General features: G+C 38.0%; 1 protein-coding gene across 7 annotated transcripts in view; it reads right to left on the reverse strand.

Moving 5' to 3' along the window:
• Positions 1-20,087, reverse strand: part of DIP2A (disco interacting protein 2 homolog A) — a 93,682-nt gene that overhangs the window by 57,329 nt on the left and 16,266 nt on the right. For 6 of the 7 annotated variants that reach the window (XR_004241111.1, XM_032113765.1, XM_032113762.1 and 3 more), the window contains exons 2-3: positions 11,111-11,182; positions 2,944-3,063 (exon numbers count right to left, since the gene is read on the reverse strand). Coding sequence is in view for 5 of the 7 variants with exons in the window: in XM_032113765.1 (XP_031969656.1) it covers positions 2,944-3,063; positions 11,111-11,182 (192 nt within the window). In the remaining 2 variants the exon portion in view is untranslated. Of the gene's footprint in view, positions 1-2,943; positions 3,064-9,767; positions 9,860-11,110; positions 11,183-20,087 lie in introns of all 7 variants that reach the window. The other variant, XM_032113766.1, reaches the window with a different exon arrangement.

The raw sequence follows: 20,087 nt of genomic DNA on the forward strand, positions 1-20,087 counted from the left end.
ACAAATGCTCAACAGTGATCACTTGAAGTGATGAAGAGCAAGCCCAGCGTTTCATTAACACAAAGAATATATATATCAAAGTGAGGAAAAAAACCGTATGCTGCCATCCAAAAGCAGAAGAAAAAGTCTTGGAGAAGTATTTCTAAGCTGCACTTCATTAAGCTGCAAACAACCATCAACAATTAGTAACTGATTATAAACATTTTCTCCTTCTGTTGTAGTAAACCACACAATCTTCTCTCCCATTCCTCATACCTATTCTCATTTTCTTTCTTTCCACATGTCCTTAAAAAAGGATAAGGGAGAAAAACTAAAATAGTTTGTGGACTATAAACACCTAAACTCTTACAGCTCCTACACTGTCCAGCTATTAGAAGAGCATTTTTCATTCCCATTTGTAGCATCTGTGCATTTATCAGCCTCTGATTCTTGCCCCTGCCTTAGGCACAGAAGGAAGAATTTCTACAGTCAGTTGAAGAAAAAAATGACATTTATAAGCTGACCAGCTGTCCCTGATGCTCACGGATTTCAAAATACCAAAAGGTAAAGCAATAAGCACTGTCTAGATGGGATGGGGAGAGGACCCAGAAAAAAGTAAAATCCATGGGTTGAGATAAAATAATAACTGAAGTAAATTAAAATGTAATAATAATGATGGTGATGTTCAGAATAAAAGTAATAATAATAGAATTAGAACAAGAATAATAAAATATGAGCATTATTCTCATTGTAAATCTAAAACACAGTACTGTACCAGCTATTAAGAATAAAATTAACACTATTCCAGCTGAAGCCTGGGTGACAGGCTTGTACTTATCAATAGTATTCACTGCTGGAATGTTTTTGATAATATTTACTGTTTGAAGACAAGTGTCTGGGGATGATAAAAACACACCGTTCATTTAAATACACAATTCTTCTGTGAAACTGTTAAAAAAAGTGCTTAAAGACAGTAAATGACAGATTAATTGCATAAAAAGACAAAATTGTTTCACTTCCTTGTTTATTTTAAATAATTTATGTTGACGGTTCTGAAGAACCTGTAATAGCTCCAGAAAGAGGTCCTGTTCTAGGAAAAGTGGCATTTTCCCCTCATCGACTAGTCTTGAAAAAAGACATAGGAGAACTGATGAGATTTGAAGAAAGGAAAATAAGAAATAAAGACTGGAAGGAAAGAAAAAAGAAGAGACAACACACCCTCTCCTTCCCACAACAGTCTAAAGAATAAATAAGCTGTGAGATTGAGGGAAGGAGGCTAAAGCTGGTTATCCCTCACAAGAGGCAACATGCGTCAGCGCACAGGGAAGTTGAAGAAGTCAACAATATCTATCTCTTTGTTGAGATAAAGAAGCCAATCACTAATGAAGTAAATCTGAAGAATTTTTTTTTTAATTACAGAGGTCAAAAGGGAATAGATATTGGCTTCTGAAAGCCATATCTACATTTCCTTGCACAGACCTAAATAAGTTCTTTAGGTAAATATCTTTATCTTTAGGTTTAACCTAAACCAAGTCAAACAAAACCATCACTATTTGGTTTTGATACCATCTGAGCACATTAAGCCTTGTCATCTATCACTAATGGGAAAAGAAATCCAATAATGTGTGTTGTAACTAAGATCCTTCCAAATTTCCAAGTGAAGAACTTGTTCTAGGCAGGAATATTTAATGAAAAATTCGTTTGGGGAGCAGTGATAGGAAACCACAGCAGGACATGGCAGTCCCCACCAAGAACTACCTCCCAAGGATTTCCTGCTGTAGTTGTGCTCTTCTTGCAGATTTTTATTTCTGTTAGTTTAACAATGGCACATCTTACTTTAATTATTGTCTATAATATAATTTCCTATAATGTATTTTTATAATTTAATAATTATTTTTTGTATTTTTAAATAAGTCATTTAGCTAATTTTGACAGTATGCAATATTCCCTGACATTCAGGAGTTTCTTCTCTGTGTAGCTGAATACAGGCATCTTTCCCAGGAGTCTGTTCATATCCTCAGAATATTTAAGAAGTCTCATTCATCACTCAATTAACCCTAGGGAATGTATAAGGCACATCAGCTCTACCTCTGGAGTAAGGTTTTACATATCAGCAGGGCAAATAGGATGCAATAACTACTCTGCCCAAGCAGTGGCAAGACAAGGTGACCCAAGACCAGCTTTCTGTTAAGGATGTGCAGTGCATGTCATCACTTGCACTTCTCATCCCCAAACCCAAGATGCGGAATTACCCCGGACAACAAACAAAAAAATAGCCAGCTACAAGTCCAAAGGTATTTAGGAGAGAAAAGCTTCCAAACACCTGTTTCTCCTCACTATTGTGACCAGGAATTTCATAGGGAAATAGGTGTACTTCAACCACCTGAAAAGTAACAATAGGAACAGGATGCAATGAGGATATTGGTATTTTCACACAATTTTCCAAAACAGGTTTGTCACTGTGCTGTCCATTTAAAGTGAAGTAGAATATCCATTGTGACATTTCCCTTTTTTGTGCACTTGCTTTAAACCAGGAAATATTTGAAAGAAAGCTACAATAAATATATAACCTTCCTTTAACAAAATAACCCAAACAAGCAACCAAAACATCTCCCAAATTCACACACTGTAGCCTTCAAACTTTTTAAGTAACTCTTCTACAGACTGGGAACCCAATTTTGTTTTCTCAGCAAATATGAAAAAACTGTTGAGCATGGTAAAATTCACAACAAGAAACACATCAGAAGGCAGGTCTACAGTCTCTTTCCCTTCTAGCATTTCCTCCAGGCTGGATTCAAACAAAACCACTCACGCATCGAAACAAAAAGATACTTGAAAGACATTCATTATCTGTTCCCTTCTTCCAAAGCACTTCCAGCTTTCTATGTAGGTGCGGGTACCATTTTACAGGTATACTTTTCCTCTTAGGACATGTGATGCCTCAGCTACATCTCTGTCCCTTACCGGATCGGAAGCGCTCATCCCTCGAGTTAGTGGATCGGGATTTCTGCTGTTTTGATACTGCAGCAGTGGCTTGGGAAGAGCCGGACACTCTGTTCTCTGCTTGCAGGGATGGATCCACACCTGAAACACAGTTTCCTTTTAGTACAAACTCAGCTTTGCAAATATAACATCATGCTCCCCATGACCACCCTCAACACTTACTCACAAGTTCAACTGGTGCAAGACAGTAGCTTTAGAAACAGCTCATCTTCTACCTGTATTTTAATTCAATTTAATCTATGCCCATTTAATACAGCAATACTCAGAAGATTCACATTTTACAAAAATGCTGCAATTCTCTAATAAAACCTTTGTAGATATTAAGGCAGAATTACTATCAGCTTCAGCTGTCTAAAAGCTCCTGCTGTAGTCTAGGTTGGCTGGGTGCTTTGTATACTCCTGAAATGATGACAGACCTTCCCAGCCCCATAGAGGGTAACAAAAATAAGAGGAACTGAACCATTCTCTAGTTGTTTGCTCTGCACCTGATTAGAACAGCACTCTAGATAACCTAGAGCAGTTGCTTACGTTTAGGCTGGCTAATGTTCAAGAAGATGAATCTCAATTTTACATTGTAGCACAACAGGAAGAAAAATCAAGGGGGTGGACAGTAGCCATTAAATATCTACTATCACTTCCTGGTCCCCGAAATGAGGAGACTCCCTGCTGGCTCTTGATCCATCAAAGACTACATAAATTTGGACTAGGAACTTCCATTTGCAATTTTATTACAAACTTATACATGTAATGTAAAAATTCTAATGCAGTTGGAAGGGTTTTTGCACAATCCTAATACAAAATTAGCTTAGTGCTGTATTTTAAAATAAACTTTCTTCAGCCACGTAAGACCTGCTGCATCAAGTTCACTATATTTACTCAGCCCTTGTACCACACAGGGCCGAGCATATCTTTCATTTCACTCCTTCCTTCCCTTAAAGAGCTTCTGCTTTCCTACCTGCCCCCAAGTCTTTTGAAAACAACAAGTTTTGGAAACAACGTATTTGAAAACCACATTCTCAAAATGCAAATATTTACTGAAAGCAGCTCCCACTGAACTGAAGACATCATTCCAGAGGAATCTGGGCCAGTTCCTTTGCAAGCAAAGATCTTACTTTAACAAGTATGAAAAGGTTCCTCTCTCTCTCTCATGGGGTTTCTGTTCCGTCCCCTTTGTTACAAAGTGAGTACCAGGAAAGAAATTGGCAATTACTAACAAATCTAGCAATTATAAGACATTTTAATGAAGACCTTTCAGTAAGATACAGTCTTTACATTAGGAGTGTAATTGGATTAAGTATCCCAGTTCTACCTCAATTGATGAACAAGAACTTTCAAATACTCTATTTAAATATAATGTCCTTAGGGAAGGTGTTTTATCATCTTCAGGACAAGACAAGTTACTATATACCAGCTTTCTTGGGTATGTGTTAAGACCTTTGGATGAATGCACTCCATAATCCCCTTCCCATCCCCTTTGCAGCTAACAGTGAATGCCTCTGGATGTTGAAAAGGCAACCTTGAGCTAGACATGGGTTGGGGGGGGGGTGTGTGTGTGTGTGTGTGTGTGTGTGTGTGTGTGTCTGTGGGAAAAATGAGGCTAAATAATAGAAAAACAAAGGAACATTTAATAAATCACACAGATCTAAGTTTTTAGAAATTAGTCCAACTCCAAAGATATGCTCCTCTCTTTTACAATCTGTGATAAAGAACGAACACATTTTCACCTAGTTTTTCCTATTTTCCAAAAGTAAAGCCTTTAAAGCAGATGACAGAATATCTAACATCAACTGCATTTTCCAATGGGATAAATGGAGACAGCCCAGCAAAGAAACTAAAGTGTCCTCAATGGAGCAGAACAGAACATGTGCTTACCAATATACAGACCTAACACTCCTTGAAACACTTAAGCAGAATTCTGTTTGTAAGAGAAAAACAAATGTCACCTTCCAACTGAATTGATTCAACAGATCTGATAGAGTGGTGAAAACACTACAGAATTCTATTCCACATTTCATTTGAACACAAGTTTTCTATAACCACAGTTCAACAGTCATGGGGGATTTGTTGATCTGGAAACAATAAACAACAACTTTAGATTTTGTTAAAAAGATTGAGGCAAGTCATCTCCTTAAGCCTGAGCCAAGCAAACAGCCAACGCAAAGGGATAACACGATAACTATGATGGTACAAAAGAGAACAGGCAGCTGGGCTGGGAGGGTCCCTCAACTAAAACTGCTTGTGAAATTTTCAGAAAACAGCTTATCTACGTAATTTTGGCGTGATCTTGTTAAAAGAAACCTTGGGCGAAAAAGATAACAAAAGAAAACCAGAAGGGTTTTTTTGTGTGCCATTTCTTTTCCTCCAGGAGAGTTGTTAGTTGTAAGCAGAAAAAGAGATTGCTGTTCTTCCCAATTCCTTACTCTTCCCATTTGCAGTCTTGTAGTAACTACAGAGCCTTGAGATCAGGACTTGTAAGAGCCTCTTTTCCACTTTGTGATCCCCTGTGAGAGGAAAATAATCTGGATAATGAGCTAACTGTGTATAATCCATCAGCAGATGACAACCTGCATGCGGGATGTCCTGAGTCACATGCAATCCCAGCACTGCTGTTTGGCCACACCAGTACTGGGGGCAGGAGGAGCAGGGAAGAAGTAACCACATATAACAATAGGAGTGGCATGACCAACTCCAAAACCAGAACACTCTCCTCCTCCCAAGACTAAGATCATTTTTTTGTGAATCAGAGTTATTGTGATGAAGTATGTATCAATGATTCTCACAAGTTTCCTTTAAATTAGGATGAAGTATGAAATCCTTGGCACTGTTAGACACCACAACTCAGTTTCTTCAGATTAAGTCTCCCTTCTTGCTTTCTCAAAGAAGGTTTCATATCCTAGTGCAAAAATACGACCAATGAATCTGAAAAACATCATTTTTTGGTAAAAATAGTAAAGTAGTGCATCTGACTCTTAGGCTACACAACTGTGCGCCAGTAAAATCGTTCCACAAGCTTGGTGAGTTTGTTCATTTATTCTCCTAGTACGCAAATCACTAACTTAGCCTTCAGCAAAAGCAGATGCGTAATTAGGCTACACAAACTTCCACTCACACCAAAGCCTTTACAAAGTAACATGTGAAAAGACATATACTAAAGGCACTTGATCCACTACCACTGCATCTTGTCCGTTTTTAACTTACCCAAAGCTAGCAAGAATGAAGTCATCTTAAAGAGGCTGCTTGTTCCAACTAACTGAACAATTTGCTTCTACAGAATGAAATTGAAGCTAATATTTGAATTATTACTGTATTTGTCCATCCACAAGCACTGGAGAATCAAGACTAATACTGGCATTTCTAGCCATTTTCATTTTTACAAGCAAAAATGATTTTACTATAAGAGCAGTGAAGAGGTGCCAGGACCAGAAGATTCTCTGCTGGCATCACTGGGGAGGATGCACAGCTAAAGACATCAGGTAGGTAAAGATCAAATTTTCAAAACATAATGTATTAAAGAGCTCTGTAGAGAGGAGAGGGGAAGAGGGAGGCCAAAGAAGAAACTCCAGACTCTTTGTACATTATCAAATCTTTCTGCAGCTATTGAACTGAGTCTGTAAATAAGAAAGGAACAAATGACAGCAGCCAGGTTCAAAGCACAAAAAGACAGGAAAAGGGGTATGACAAGGTGGAAAATCCAAAAAGTGGAGGTCTGGCTCTGAGTCAATTACTGACTATCCAGTCCTCACTCATGTTCACAGTTCAATGTTACCATTCTTTACTGTCATAACCCATCCTAGAACATATTACCTGCTGTACACACTTTTGTCTTCAAGATCCAAAACGAAGTATTCACACCTTCCAGATCAGAGGGACTGAATAAGGGTCTACCCAATGTAATTTATTACCCAGAATAAGGTATTAGAAGTTCAAGAGATTAAAAATAATAATGATAACAAAAGGCATCATACACATGCACTGTTTGACAGTCTTCCATGATTCTGTAACATTCTCCTCTACTCAAGGAAGTAAATTCCAGCTCATAAGCTTCCACTTGAAGCCTATGAAACTATTTTAAGGGCATTAACACTTTCCATTCAAGGAAGCATAAAACAGCAGCAAAGAATACAAAAGCATAGAATACACTTGTTATAAATTCAATGAACCAAATACAAGCCAGGATTTGGATCCAACTCAGAGAATCCAAACACTGACTAAACCATCTCAAAGAAAATTCCCACAAGCAAGAGACACACTTATTTAGACACTATGACAGACTGGTAAGCAGAAGACCTACCTGGCATTAGCTAGAACTTTAATTTCTCAAAATAATAGTCCATTTTAAGCAGCAGTTCAAGAGGTGCTTCACAAGCAGCCCAGCACTCCTAATGCAAAAGGATGTACACTGAATTTCATGAAAAGGCACAGAATAGCAATCTCTTGATCTTTGGAGAAACTGTGAGCAATGAAGCTATAAACTGCTTTTTCAACTTGCCCATGTGAACACATTATATTTTCACATACCTCATTCAAACCAATTACACCAAGATCCAACCAAATTAGCCAATTAAAATTTGGACGTACTTTGATCATAGCTGTTATACCCATAGTATAAAGTAGGAGTTTTAACCCCATAGCATCAAGAAAGGTACTTACATGCTTTTCCTATAAACTATCAGAAACTATAAAGCTTTTGTAGACTCCAAGACACCAGAGTAAGTTGCACACTCCTTAAAATGGAACTAGAGGTACAAAGTGCTATAGGGCATATAAAACTCATCCCACTCTAACTGAATGAATGGCTGAAGTACCCACAAAGAAGTAAAAACAAAAATCACAGTTATACAGAATCACAGAGCAATCCAGGTTGAAGGGACCTTGACAATCACCTGGTCCAGCCAGGAATAGAAAGTATATTATTCCTGGCAGCAGCAGAAACATTTTTCAGAGACATAAAACTATGGAAACGTAAGAAAAATAGAAGTATGGGACATGCCAGCCTCAATGAAAACTAGAGGAGGTTCTATCATCATTTTCCTTTAAAATGAAAATTTGAAAATAGTAACATTTCAATTTTGCTGGAGCAGAAGCACTAAGAAAGAAAAGAGAAGAAAACAATAAAAGAAAAAAAATTTAATTAGAGTGGAATCACTCTGACACCAGAGGAGAAATGAAGTCACTCACCAAGGTGTTTATCTAGCACTAACTAAATCTAGTGAAATAATTTCCAAGGACTGCTCTGTAAAGCAGCACCAGGACACTAACTGCAGTTGCAACCTTACACAGCAGAAGAGGCAACTTAAAAATAACCAGTAATACTGTAAAAAGATCAGTAAGAAATCAGGATAATCAGGAAACAACCATCACAAGGCAAGAGTTTTACTTGAGGTGTTAGGAAGCTTAAGACCATCACCTGCCCATCAGGACAGGATACTCACTGTAAATGCTATATTTTATCATTATTTCTGAATGTTTTTACACTCCAGCTCTACCCAGATTCAAAATCACCCTCTGCCATGTATCTGATGTTATCCATCACTCAGAAGCTTCACCATGCAGCATGCCTGGTTGCCTACAGATATAATTAATTATTTCCTCAGAGTTTTATCTGTAATTTGCATGCAGAGGTTGACTGAGGAAACCAATTACTGACTGTTAAATATTACTTCATTAAAATAATTAATTACTGTTTAATGCTTGCTATTACTCAACACTTGTTTTTGATTTTGCACAGTGCATTTGGTTGGACCAGTGAAAAATAACTCATTCTAGTTGGTATTTCCACATAACTACACAGTTTTATGGTTGTAAGCAAAATCTTTACATTTCCACTAATTCTTCATCAATGCAGATTTAGAATTTTAGAACACAAAACAATCTACAAGAATGAGACTCTTGAATCACAAGATGTTCTGCTTAATTTTCCTGCTAATTGACAATATGCTTTGCAGCCACTTCTGTCTTGTTCACCAAACCCTCTGCAGGGTTGTTTAACACTGTCTGGGTAACGATCTGGCTCCCCACAGATTCAGCTACAGAGTGCAGCAAAACACAGCCCAACCCATTTTACATGGTATTGAAAGAGCAGGAGCTTACACATGATCAGTTTGTAGGTGGCAGTTGATGAGGTGTAACATAGAAAGTTAAACTTCCAGAAATCAAACCTATGAGCATGCAAGTACACTTGTAAGACATAAAGCTGTAAAAAGACAGTGGTCCTGGGGATGGTCAAATCATAGAGTAAGAACTCATCAAATGTAAAATGCTGACATTCATCAGTCTGCAAAACCTTGATGGATAATGAACCTTATGAATCCTACCAGGAATGCTGCAATTAAATTGTTAATGATAAAAAAATTTCTGCACGCTCAAAGCCTTTGGGACTCCCACACACTATTCTGAGCCATGCTGAAGCTGTGTCAATTAAGCAAATTCCAAGCTAGAACTGGGTTAATGGAACATATGTCAGGAAACTGAAACAGGCAGTTAGCTTCATGTTTTAAGCAAATTTTATCTTTTTGCCAGACCATCATTCTTTGTGCTCAGAGGCAGACAGCCTATTCATTTTTTTTAGCGTATTAAAGCTAGATTCCTGTCAGCTTAATGCTAAACTAGGCAGAATCGTAAAAAACAAAAATCAGGTAATCTGGTATTGCTTAGAAAATGTGGTATCAAGCAAGTAGGACAAACCACAGGATTCACTGACTCATTAAACTATTGCTTAAGGCGATTAGCGAAAATATGGCTGAACAAGGAGAAAAATCTTTAAGCAGCTGAAAATCTAAACTTACTTTAACAAGTATGGCAGACCAAATACTGGAGTTGTCTAAGCTATGTTTGAGACCTCAGTACTTGAATATTTGCGCAAACAGCCTTCTGAGAGCTGAGAAGAAAAAAATATAAAGTAAAACTCCACTGTCAATAGAAAGGAGTGAAGGCAGAGCAAATCAAAGGTGATCAGAGATTAAACAAGAGACAGAAATCCAAAGACATGACTTTCTAATCAAAGTGCATTGACAGAATATTTCTAATAATTGTAAATGCTCAGCCAAAATCCATACCTTGCCTGGTCTCAGAATCTTTAACTAAGCTGAGTTAGAGGACAGGGTACTTTGAACAGAAAACTGAGACAGTTCTTTCCAGAAAAGCGGTGTAAGGAGGAGAAGATGTGGCAGGTGAGGCTAGAGCTTGCTGCTGACTGTCAAAGTCATCCTAAAAATCCAAACTGCTTCTTTGCAAGGAATGAGCCATTTTAAAGAGATGAGTTTGGTTCTGCTTGGCCTACAGAGATTATAAATTTGCTAAGGGAAAACTTACATCTGTTCTTAAAAAAAAACCCAAACCCAAATAAAAACCAAAGCCACAAAAAAGAAACCTTTGCTAAGAACCCGCATGATGAAACATCAGATAACATTCTGACTGTTCAACACTGTCTCAGTTTACAGTGTCTCATTATTGCTTCCACTCACCTTGGTTTTCTTCTCATTTTTCCTTATCTTAAAATCTGTCAAGATACGGAAAATTGGGGGATTATAGAATACCAAAGCTCAGTGGCAGCAGAACAGCCCTAACCCTGAGTGATTTCAGTGTCCTAGTAAAAAAATAAATTAAAAAAAAGTTGGGCACTTGGGGTTTTGGCTGTGGATGATGAATTCTGATAATAACCGGCTTCAGAAATAATAGTTTATAATAAAAAAGTCAGTACTTTGAAGAAACAGAGAGGGTGAGGAGGTGTGTGGAAATGGGGTGAGGCACAGGGCGAATGCAAAAAACCAGCACATTAAAGCATGAGAGTGATGGCTACTGAGCATTTTCATCGAATGAAAGCAGCCAACTTGCTTTTAGTAATAACTCATTTCTAAAGTTATCTTAAAGTCTCAGATGCAGGTGTCAAACTGAAGTTTGCTGACAAAAATGTTACCATTTAACATTTTATATAAAACTATATAAAAAAAACCCCCGTATTTCAGGCTTTTACATTGCTCTGCACTTCTCTGTGACAGCCATTTCCCACTGCTGGTTAGATGCCATACCACACACTATTATAATTCATCCAGTCTATTTAGTGAGAACTTTTCCATTTTATATTTTCACAGATTTGGCACAAAAGTGTAACTTCCATGCAGTTTCTCACCTTGAATTAGTGGTATGTACCGTGCTAATAGCTTTGCCCTCTTCTTTTCATATCCTTTCTGAGTGATGTCTCCTAAAGAAAAGAAGAAATAAATACATGTTGTTTGGAAATTCTACATTTAAATCTTTGCATCAAGCACATTCCGTCAGCAACATTCACATTCTGTCAGGTGAAAGAGTTTAACAAAGCAAACTATGCAGGGAAAAACCAACCAAAAAAAGGCATTAATTATATATTTGGATTCAGTCTACCTCTGTCCAGGTAGAACACCTTTTACTCAGTCAGATTTTACACAGAAAAGTTCTTACTCTGTATTTTAAAATGATTCTCAAGTACTTTCCTTAATCCATAAGGGCGGCATTTAATTTTTTGCTTAATATTCTCCATTTCCTCAAATATCCACCTCACCCCTGTATCAGAGAACACTAACAGACACAAAGACACTTCATTCTACCATCCCCAACCTTCATCTAAGTGAATATGCATCATTTAAAGCTATTGACACTCCACCAAAACAAGCAATGGGAGTTCAAAGACATTGTTCAAAACAGGTAAGAAAAACAAATGCACATCCTGGAGTGCTTCAATTATTGCAGGTATTTCAAAATGCAATCCGCCTCTTTTTCTTCATAAACCCATGTAAATATTATATATAAAATTTGGACACAAGACAGAAATTACCATTTTTCTTGAGCAGAAAAAAAATTAGTAGAAGAAATACACAGAAATATTATATATATATATATATATATATATATATATATATAAAATTATTATATCAAAATGAGAACGAGATCAAACCAAAACAAAGCATCACAAATACCCAAGCAGATTTGTCTGCCTAGGAATAGATGGACAAAATGACAAACTACACTTTTTGTGAAAAAAGGAAAAGGATATCAGAAGAGATGCATCATTTTCAGTTATGGAGAAAAAAAAAAACCTGTCCAACAGACAAGCAGCATCAGTAAGAAGAACAGGTTTTTTAAAACCAGAAGTAATTTGTAAGAATAAAGCTCAGCAAATTCTTTAAGGATCAAAACTGTGCCTTACACAAATGTGCTGTACTGTAAGCTCAGTGAAGACATCAATTTTCACAGCTTCATAAATGCTCCACATAATCATTATCCCAACCCTTTGCACAGTTCAGCCTCTGCCAGGTACCACCCAGCTGCACAGGTAAGCCATGGAAGCATTGATCAAAAGGCAAGGTTGAACAGAGTATCCCATTTAAACCAGAGTACTTCACATGCTGGCATCTTGCTGCACTTGGAAATTCTTTGATTTTGCTTGAATGCTGACTTGAAGGACTTTCCTTGAATGAGGTTAAGCAAAGGACAAAGTCAAAAGCATCTCTGTCACCTTCTGCAGCGCCATGGCAGGTTAGGCTGTGCTGCCCAGCCAAGCTGGGCTTTGTTCCTTTCTCCAAAGCCTGGGGGTGGGCTCTTCCTGACAACTGCTCCACCCTTGCCCCCAGAGCCTCAGGGGGATTAACCCATCATATGGGCTTTTTGTGATCCCTCATTTCTTCCAAAAAGAGCCGCTTTGCCATATCTGGTACGCCAGGGCCACAGCTGCTATCATTTAGCCTCACTTTCTCCTGCGTTACTGGATTACACAAAAGCAATCTGAGGTTCCTCGGCCTCCGCAAAGCAGCTGGGAAGCCTGCATAAAGCCAGACACTGGGCTGAGCTGTTAGAGCTCTGTTTGGAAGAGATCTTTACTTGAAATATCTGAAGTATTGTAAAATATATATTGTAAAATATGTCAGAGGTGCCAAGAAAATTAATCTAGACAGAGATGAAAGTGTTTGCATTTCTTAAAATGACCTATAAAAATGTATTCATCATTAGTGCACACAAGAATCTGTCAGGTAGTTACCCTCATTCTGCCCAGGCATGGTTCTATTCCACCATGTTAGCACTAGACCTAACAAAATTTTAATGCCAAATTCACTAAATAGAGCTGAGAATGGATCTGTGAGAGCCTGGCACTTGCTAAAGATATGGAAATGGCTCCTGGTCCCCAGTTTGCAGAGGTCAAGAGCAGAGACATTTCTAAATGAGCCAACTGTGCATTAAACGTGGATGAACCTAACCACTGGATCAGCTCTGCAAGATGAAACCTTTAAGAACTGCACTGTTTGGTAAGCACAGTCACAATTGCAGGTCCATCACCTTGGCAAATCACTGCAGAAAGCTTTGCCAGTTCCTTCAGGATAAAGTCAAGGGCATGAACATTGGCTTCTGCCTGCAGAGGTGGCTCCTGGGTGGTTTGGAAAGGCAGGCAACTTCCAGTCTAAAACAAAATTCACATGTCATCTGTGGAAGTATTTAAAGCACATCCCCTGTGTTTCTGGGATAGGCTGTCACTGTATTTGAAAAGTTGGTGGAGGTGGAAGAATCAATTCAGCAGACATCATTGCTAATTCTACGTCTTACACAACTTTGTTTAAAAAAGTCCCTGAAGATGAACCAAAGATCAAAATACATATCTTTTAAGATAAACTATAAAACCATTGGAAAATATGGCAGAAGGTTAATAAAAAAAGGCAGAAATTAAAAAGTCTAAAGAAAACTGGAAGTTGTTTAGGACATAATTTCTCCATTGCACACCTGTGAGCTTCAAGCTGGGACAAACACAGGTGTGCCACCAAAAGATTCTGCCCATGACAGTTCACAATCATTTTTACTTAACCCACAAGCTTTAATCACCACCTAAATTTGGGAACCAGACCAACTCCTCCAAACTTACTACTAGTACCTATTCCAAGCCGTGGTTACTTGTTACATGTTCTCCCAGACACTACACTGGTGTAAATCAGGCAAAAAGCCAAACTGATCAACAGGCAATAAAGGAACTAAAAGATGAAAATTATTACTTGAAATTAAAGAAAGTTTTGGATCTCCAAACTATACAGCTATCAACACTTGCTGCCATCCCTGAGATATGGGCTCTGGTAGGTCTGTGCCTACCACATCTGGTAGGTCGACTGATATCTTAATTTAGTTTGCATATGATGAGCTAAGTGAAGTGTGAAAACATCTTGATTGGAATCTTTCATATTACAGGAATCTATTTAAAATGGAAATGACATCTGATCATTTCATATGGTGATGCATTTGACTAAACCATTAGAAATCCTATTTCAAAGATCCTATTTGAAACATCCTGAGAGCATCACAATGCCTTTGAAACAGTATTAGAAGTTTAGCAAGACTTCACTGAAAATGTATGTTACCAGTAATTCTTAATTTGCAGCAGGACTTGCATCCCTTTGAGGGAATTTAAGTTATCAAAGCACAAAACCTGTCTGGTGTAGAAGTGGCAGCATGGAGATCTACAACTATATAAATACAGAATTTCATTAAACTTTTGCACATACAACAGAATCATTTAAACAACAAGTTCTAGACACTAAGCAAATACTGACTAGCTATTTGTATGTATCTTAATGATAGAAAGGGAAGGAATTTGACCAATATGTTAATACCAAAAGATTTGTCTTCCACTTAGTTCACAATTACACAGTGGGACTATATTTTACAATACCATTAATTGCCTAATCAATTATAGAAGGCATTATCAAAACGAATAAATTTAGTTTAATCGAGCCATTAGAAATTTTGCAATTGGCAAAGCAATGCAAAGTAACATTTAGAATTAGAAAATTTGAAATTAGAATAAGAAAATTCTGATATTTACATATCACCTTTTCACACTGACGTTTCAAAGCAGTTGCAGGACAAAGGCACCACTTATATTTTACAACTTTAAAAAGCCAAGGTGGGTGAATCCTACAGTTCAGAGAGGATGTGCAAAGTCAGTGCATTCCAGGTCATTCTGTTTTGTACAACCCACACTTGTGAACTGTGTGTGTATGTAGGGAGAAGCAAAAACTGCTCCTTTTAAACTCTGGAACTGCCTGGTTTAAACACTTATTTGCTTCATCTGCCAGGAGTCAGCATTTGACAGCACAAAAGAAGGTTAAATAACTGGATCACAAAAGCAGCCTTAGCAGCAGTTTCTCAGTTAAGCCGAATGAATGAATTGTTCTTCCACTGCTGCAGTAAATCCTTAAGCTTGGTCCACAGGGAGACAGGAAAAGCTCCAACTCTACCACTTCCCTTCTATGCTGTTGGAACTCCCTGCAGAACACAGACACAGACTGACAGATGCCAGCTATATGTACACCTGCGGGTGAACAACATCTATCACACCAAGTATCGCTCCCAGTTCTCATTATGATGGAGATCAGTAACGTTGCCATCCCCTTTAAAAAGCTGAGGAAAGCTACACGCATGGGGAGGAAGGAATGAGAATCCTCTGGCCCATAGGGAATGTACTGTCTACTTCCACAAAAGCCAACAAAAGAAGTTGGAAAAAACCAGACTAGGATTGGTCAGGAAGATCAACGGACAGGATCTTTTAAAATTCAAGCCAAAAATTATACTCTGACATAGTTATTTTAGTAAGATTCCAAAGTGAAAAGCTTTAGAAAGAATGGTGTATACATGCAATGTGTTCCCCATCATGAAAATGCTATTTCAAAACAACCAAAATCTCAGTGTACTATAGAAATGAAAACACTCAGAGTTTCTGTTTGTCACTTCCTAGATACATCAAGGATAAAATACCAAAGTAGAGTAACTGTCTGACATGTAGTAACCAACCACTATAATGAATGAGGCCAGAAATAATTGCCTGAACCAAGTCATTCTATGGTATCCCCAAAAAATTCCATGAAAACTGCCCCCAAAGATGCAAATCTAGAAACAACCAGGTATGGGGAAATCATAAAGAAAAGCCTTTACAAAGCAAAGTTTCTTTTCCTTTCACATCCTTCACAGACTCATTATATATGGCATAGTGATTAATTAACACAACGAAGATACTTCAGACTATTAAACTGGCACGAAGCTTTATTTTTATGGTGTGTTTTTGGATGCCAGCAACATCGGTTTTTTTTTCTCCTCCCTCCACTAATATGCCAGAAGTTTTATCCCATCAGCCACAGATATTTTACAGGCAACAGCACTTCATATTTACTACTTGCAAAAGGCTCATATTCAAACTTTGGTAGCAACCACAAAGATCACAGTAAAGGTTCCATTTAGGCATGGTGCACCATGCTAAAGACTGAAGCAGCCTGATTCAAAAATCCATGACCATGGAAATATCTAACTCATTTATGAGACCATGAAAATGATTGAAAAACCCACCAGCAAACCCCAAAACACTCAAACAGCAGCACAACATTCAAAATTCATAAACTATGTTAAAAACATACAAAGAGAAGGTGTGTAACCAGCAGTGTCTACTCCATACACAAGTTATTTCAATTTGTAAACTATGAAGCTTTTTCAATGGATTTCTAGGTCTCGGTTTCAGGTTTGATTAGTTTCCTGACACGTCATTACCATGCCCTCACATGCACTGTAAAACCATGCTTTTAGAGAAAAGATTTACAGCTAATCTTGAAATAACTGGGGTCAGGGGGTGTGACTACTGGGCAAAATTTTATGGTAAATGCAGACACATTGACTTCTTAAAATAAAATGCTAGCATATCTAAAAAAAAATCAGCTTCATCAGTATTCATGTTAAAGCTACATAAATAACAAAATATAATTTTACTAAGAAATCAGACCTCACTAATATATTGGATGCACACAGGTCATCTGACATGATCACAAAGAATCAGATGAATCATTCAGAGATCCTGGCTGACCTACAGAATGATAAACTGGAAAAAAAAAAGAAACCAGCTGAATTATTCACAGAAGGAGGCAGCAAAGCAAGCCAGCTGGTGCAGACAAACACCCTCTCATGGCAGGAGAAAAAAACCATCAATCCATATTAGCACCAGAACAGTTCAGTGCTTGCACACTTGGGAAGCCCCAGCATGGGTCCCTGTGGTGGCTAAACTTATTTACTATTTATTTCCAGTTGCAACACTAGTTATTTAAGTGTATTTTCTGATGCACTGGAGCTCTCCCTGAACAGCAAGAACAAAACATTGGCAACAAAATGTTGAGCAAGGAGGTTGGAGCAGATGACTCGCTGTGGTCCCTTCCAACCTGGCCCATTCTGTGATTCTGTGGTTTCTGACAACTGCACCTTTTTCGTTGTTTATCTGGTTAAAAACAGCCAGAGGAAAGCCAGGTTTGGTATCTGCAGTCTCAGATGCTCAAGCCCCCAGCCAGCACCTGTTTGAGGTTGAATATAACACGCTGGTCCCAGGTTGTTGCCAAGGCAGGGGCTCATCAGCGGTATTTTCTGTAAAGTAAGGTTTGTTAAAACCTTACTTGTGAAATGCATCTTTATCACAACAAAGCATTGAACACAAGAATAATTTTTAAATTGGCTGCTTAAGAACAAAGCATGTTAAGAAGAAAAGGTGAACCAACTCCAGTACAAACCAAACATGTTTCTATAATGTCCCAGGCAGTGATACCCATAATCAACAGCCTGAAAAATACTCTTTTGCAGTAAAATATCCTTAGTTACCAACATTAATGATGATCTGGAAGAGACAGGTTGGCAGTACCTTAATCTTTGCAATTGCTGTTTCCCAAAATATGCATATGGATACGGATTCCGTCCTGCATCTTTTGGTCCTGTATCCACATATTTGATGGCATTGCCTCTAAATGTCCTTACCAAGCTATTTGGTTATTTACCTTTACTAATCCTACTGTAAGATAAGAAGTATTTGATTGTTAATTGCATAAGAAATATAAAGTGCCTTTAACTGGACCAAACCTGAGAAATCTACTAAAAATGCTGCCATTTGGGAGGGGGTCACATTTATAGACTCAGAAAATGGTTTGGATAGAAGGAACCTTAAAGCTCATCTAGTTTCAATGCCCTTCTATGGTCAGGCACACCTTCCACTAAACCAGGTGATTAATTACAATTTATAGTAATTACAGAATGAGTGTTATAATACCCACTATTATCAAAAGATTATAATTTACAATTACGATGGTATAATTAATATAATTTATAATTCCCTTGTAAAGGTCATATCATGCAACTGTTTTTCAATTAATTCATAGTGACTTCTAATATTTCCAGCTTCTTACTATCACATCACTAACTCCAACATCTCTATGTTTTTCCAGGATTCCCCCATGGGAGTTATTCGCAGAAGATTTTGGTCCATGCAAAAAAGCTGGATTTTCAAGTCTTCCCTAGTCACACAGACCTACCTCCTCCTGTCCTAGGATATGCTCATCTATTTCCTGCCAAATTACACCTCTTCTTTTTTGGTGGCCCATTTCTTACTTTTTTGAGTCTGGGAAACAGACAGGAGACAGAAAAATACAGTAAAGTCTTCAAAAAATCTGGACTAGAACAACCATGAATGTCAGACAGGCAACTCACTTCAGAGGTTTTCCTTTTCCTTCTCTAATGTGTAATCTCTCCATGTCCACACCATAGAGATTCATCGAGGGCTCAGCTCAAATCTGGTGTGCAGCTTTGGTGCTGTCATTAATGCCAATGCTGTTGCAAGATCACTTAAATGTGCTGAAAACTGTCCATCGTAACAGAAGCAGCAGAACTGTGAGAAACACAGGCAGGGAGGCAAAGGGCGTGGATACATGAGGCAGGATGGCAATGGGAAGACAGGGACCTGCTCCCTTTTGGATGCCCCAAAAACAACTGCTGAGGACACATTCTGCACCAGGCCCCTCAAAAACCCACAACACAAAAAGCTTCAATTAAACAAAAAGTTTCAACAAAACCTAGTTTCAAGGAAGCAACAAAACACCAAAGTTCTTCCACTTGACTCCACACAGTTCTGCCTTCCTCAAGCTCTTCCATTACAAGCAGCTCTTCCCACCACAGCTCCTTAACACTGAGCACTATTAAGTAATTACTAATCACTTAATCACCTGGAATCTCTTCATTAAAATAAAAAGATTGCAAGCAATTCCCTTAAAACAATATTAAGCTACAAACTTTGGAAAGTTCACATATTTGATGCCTTAACAGTGAAGCCCAGTACAAAAAAGCCACCAATGCAATCCTACCCAGTACTAACACACCACTCTGAGTATCCAGAATGCAAGCTTAGACAAACTATTACAATCACAAAGACAAATACAGGACTACAAAAATATCAGATTTAAGCTTATTCATTCAGTCCAACAAAGACCCTCGCGTGCACGTACTGGGAAAATCTACATGGCTACATTTATTTTTCAACAAGACCTGTTTACTCATCCAGTGCACCGAAGAGACATTGTTTAATAAACAGAACCTTGAATAGGTATCTGTTTTGGTTTTTAATTCTTTTGCCAAGAGAGAAAAGGCTTCAGAATGCAGGAGCTCATGAACAGAAGGCCATGGATGAAGGCACAGATTGGCAGTACTTGTGAAGGTGAAGTCACCACCTGTTTCAACTTTTTCATCCTAAACCAGAAAATCCGTACTTGTTTATATTCAAAACAGTCTTATTCAGACATGTCACAGTATGAAAAGTCACCTAATCCTAAATTCAGATTTAGTCTGAGCGTGGATTTATTTCAAATTACCTCCAAGATCACCAGCAGCACCTCTTGCTGGTGCTGAAACCTGATGAAGCAGCAACAACCTGTTGGATGCTTGGGACTAGATGCAGGACAGAAAGCAGGACCACTCAAGAACTTTAAAATCGAACCAAGCCAAAAAAATCCCAAAAAACCCAAAGCCAAGAAGAGAGGCTACTATTCACATGGAAGTCAGTACCTTCAAAGATGTGCTTTCACCTTGTATAAAACTGCATTAAAATAGTCTCAAGATACATGCAGAATCAAGCAAGCTACTGGTAAGTTGATTTTTACTCGATCTCTTGCATTTAAACGGAGGCAACTGGAATGAATATAAAAGTCTCCATACAAGAAACTCATTAGCAATGAAACTGAGTTCAAAGCACAATAGGTTTTGACACTTGTCTCCAAAAGCCTTAGCACTATTGACATTATCCTTCC

The sequence above is a fragment of the Corvus moneduloides genome, chromosome 7 (genome assembly GCF_009650955.1).
Source record: "Corvus moneduloides isolate bCorMon1 chromosome 7, bCorMon1.pri, whole genome shotgun sequence".
NCBI classification, from domain to species: Eukaryota; Metazoa; Chordata; class Aves; order Passeriformes; family Corvidae; genus Corvus; species Corvus moneduloides.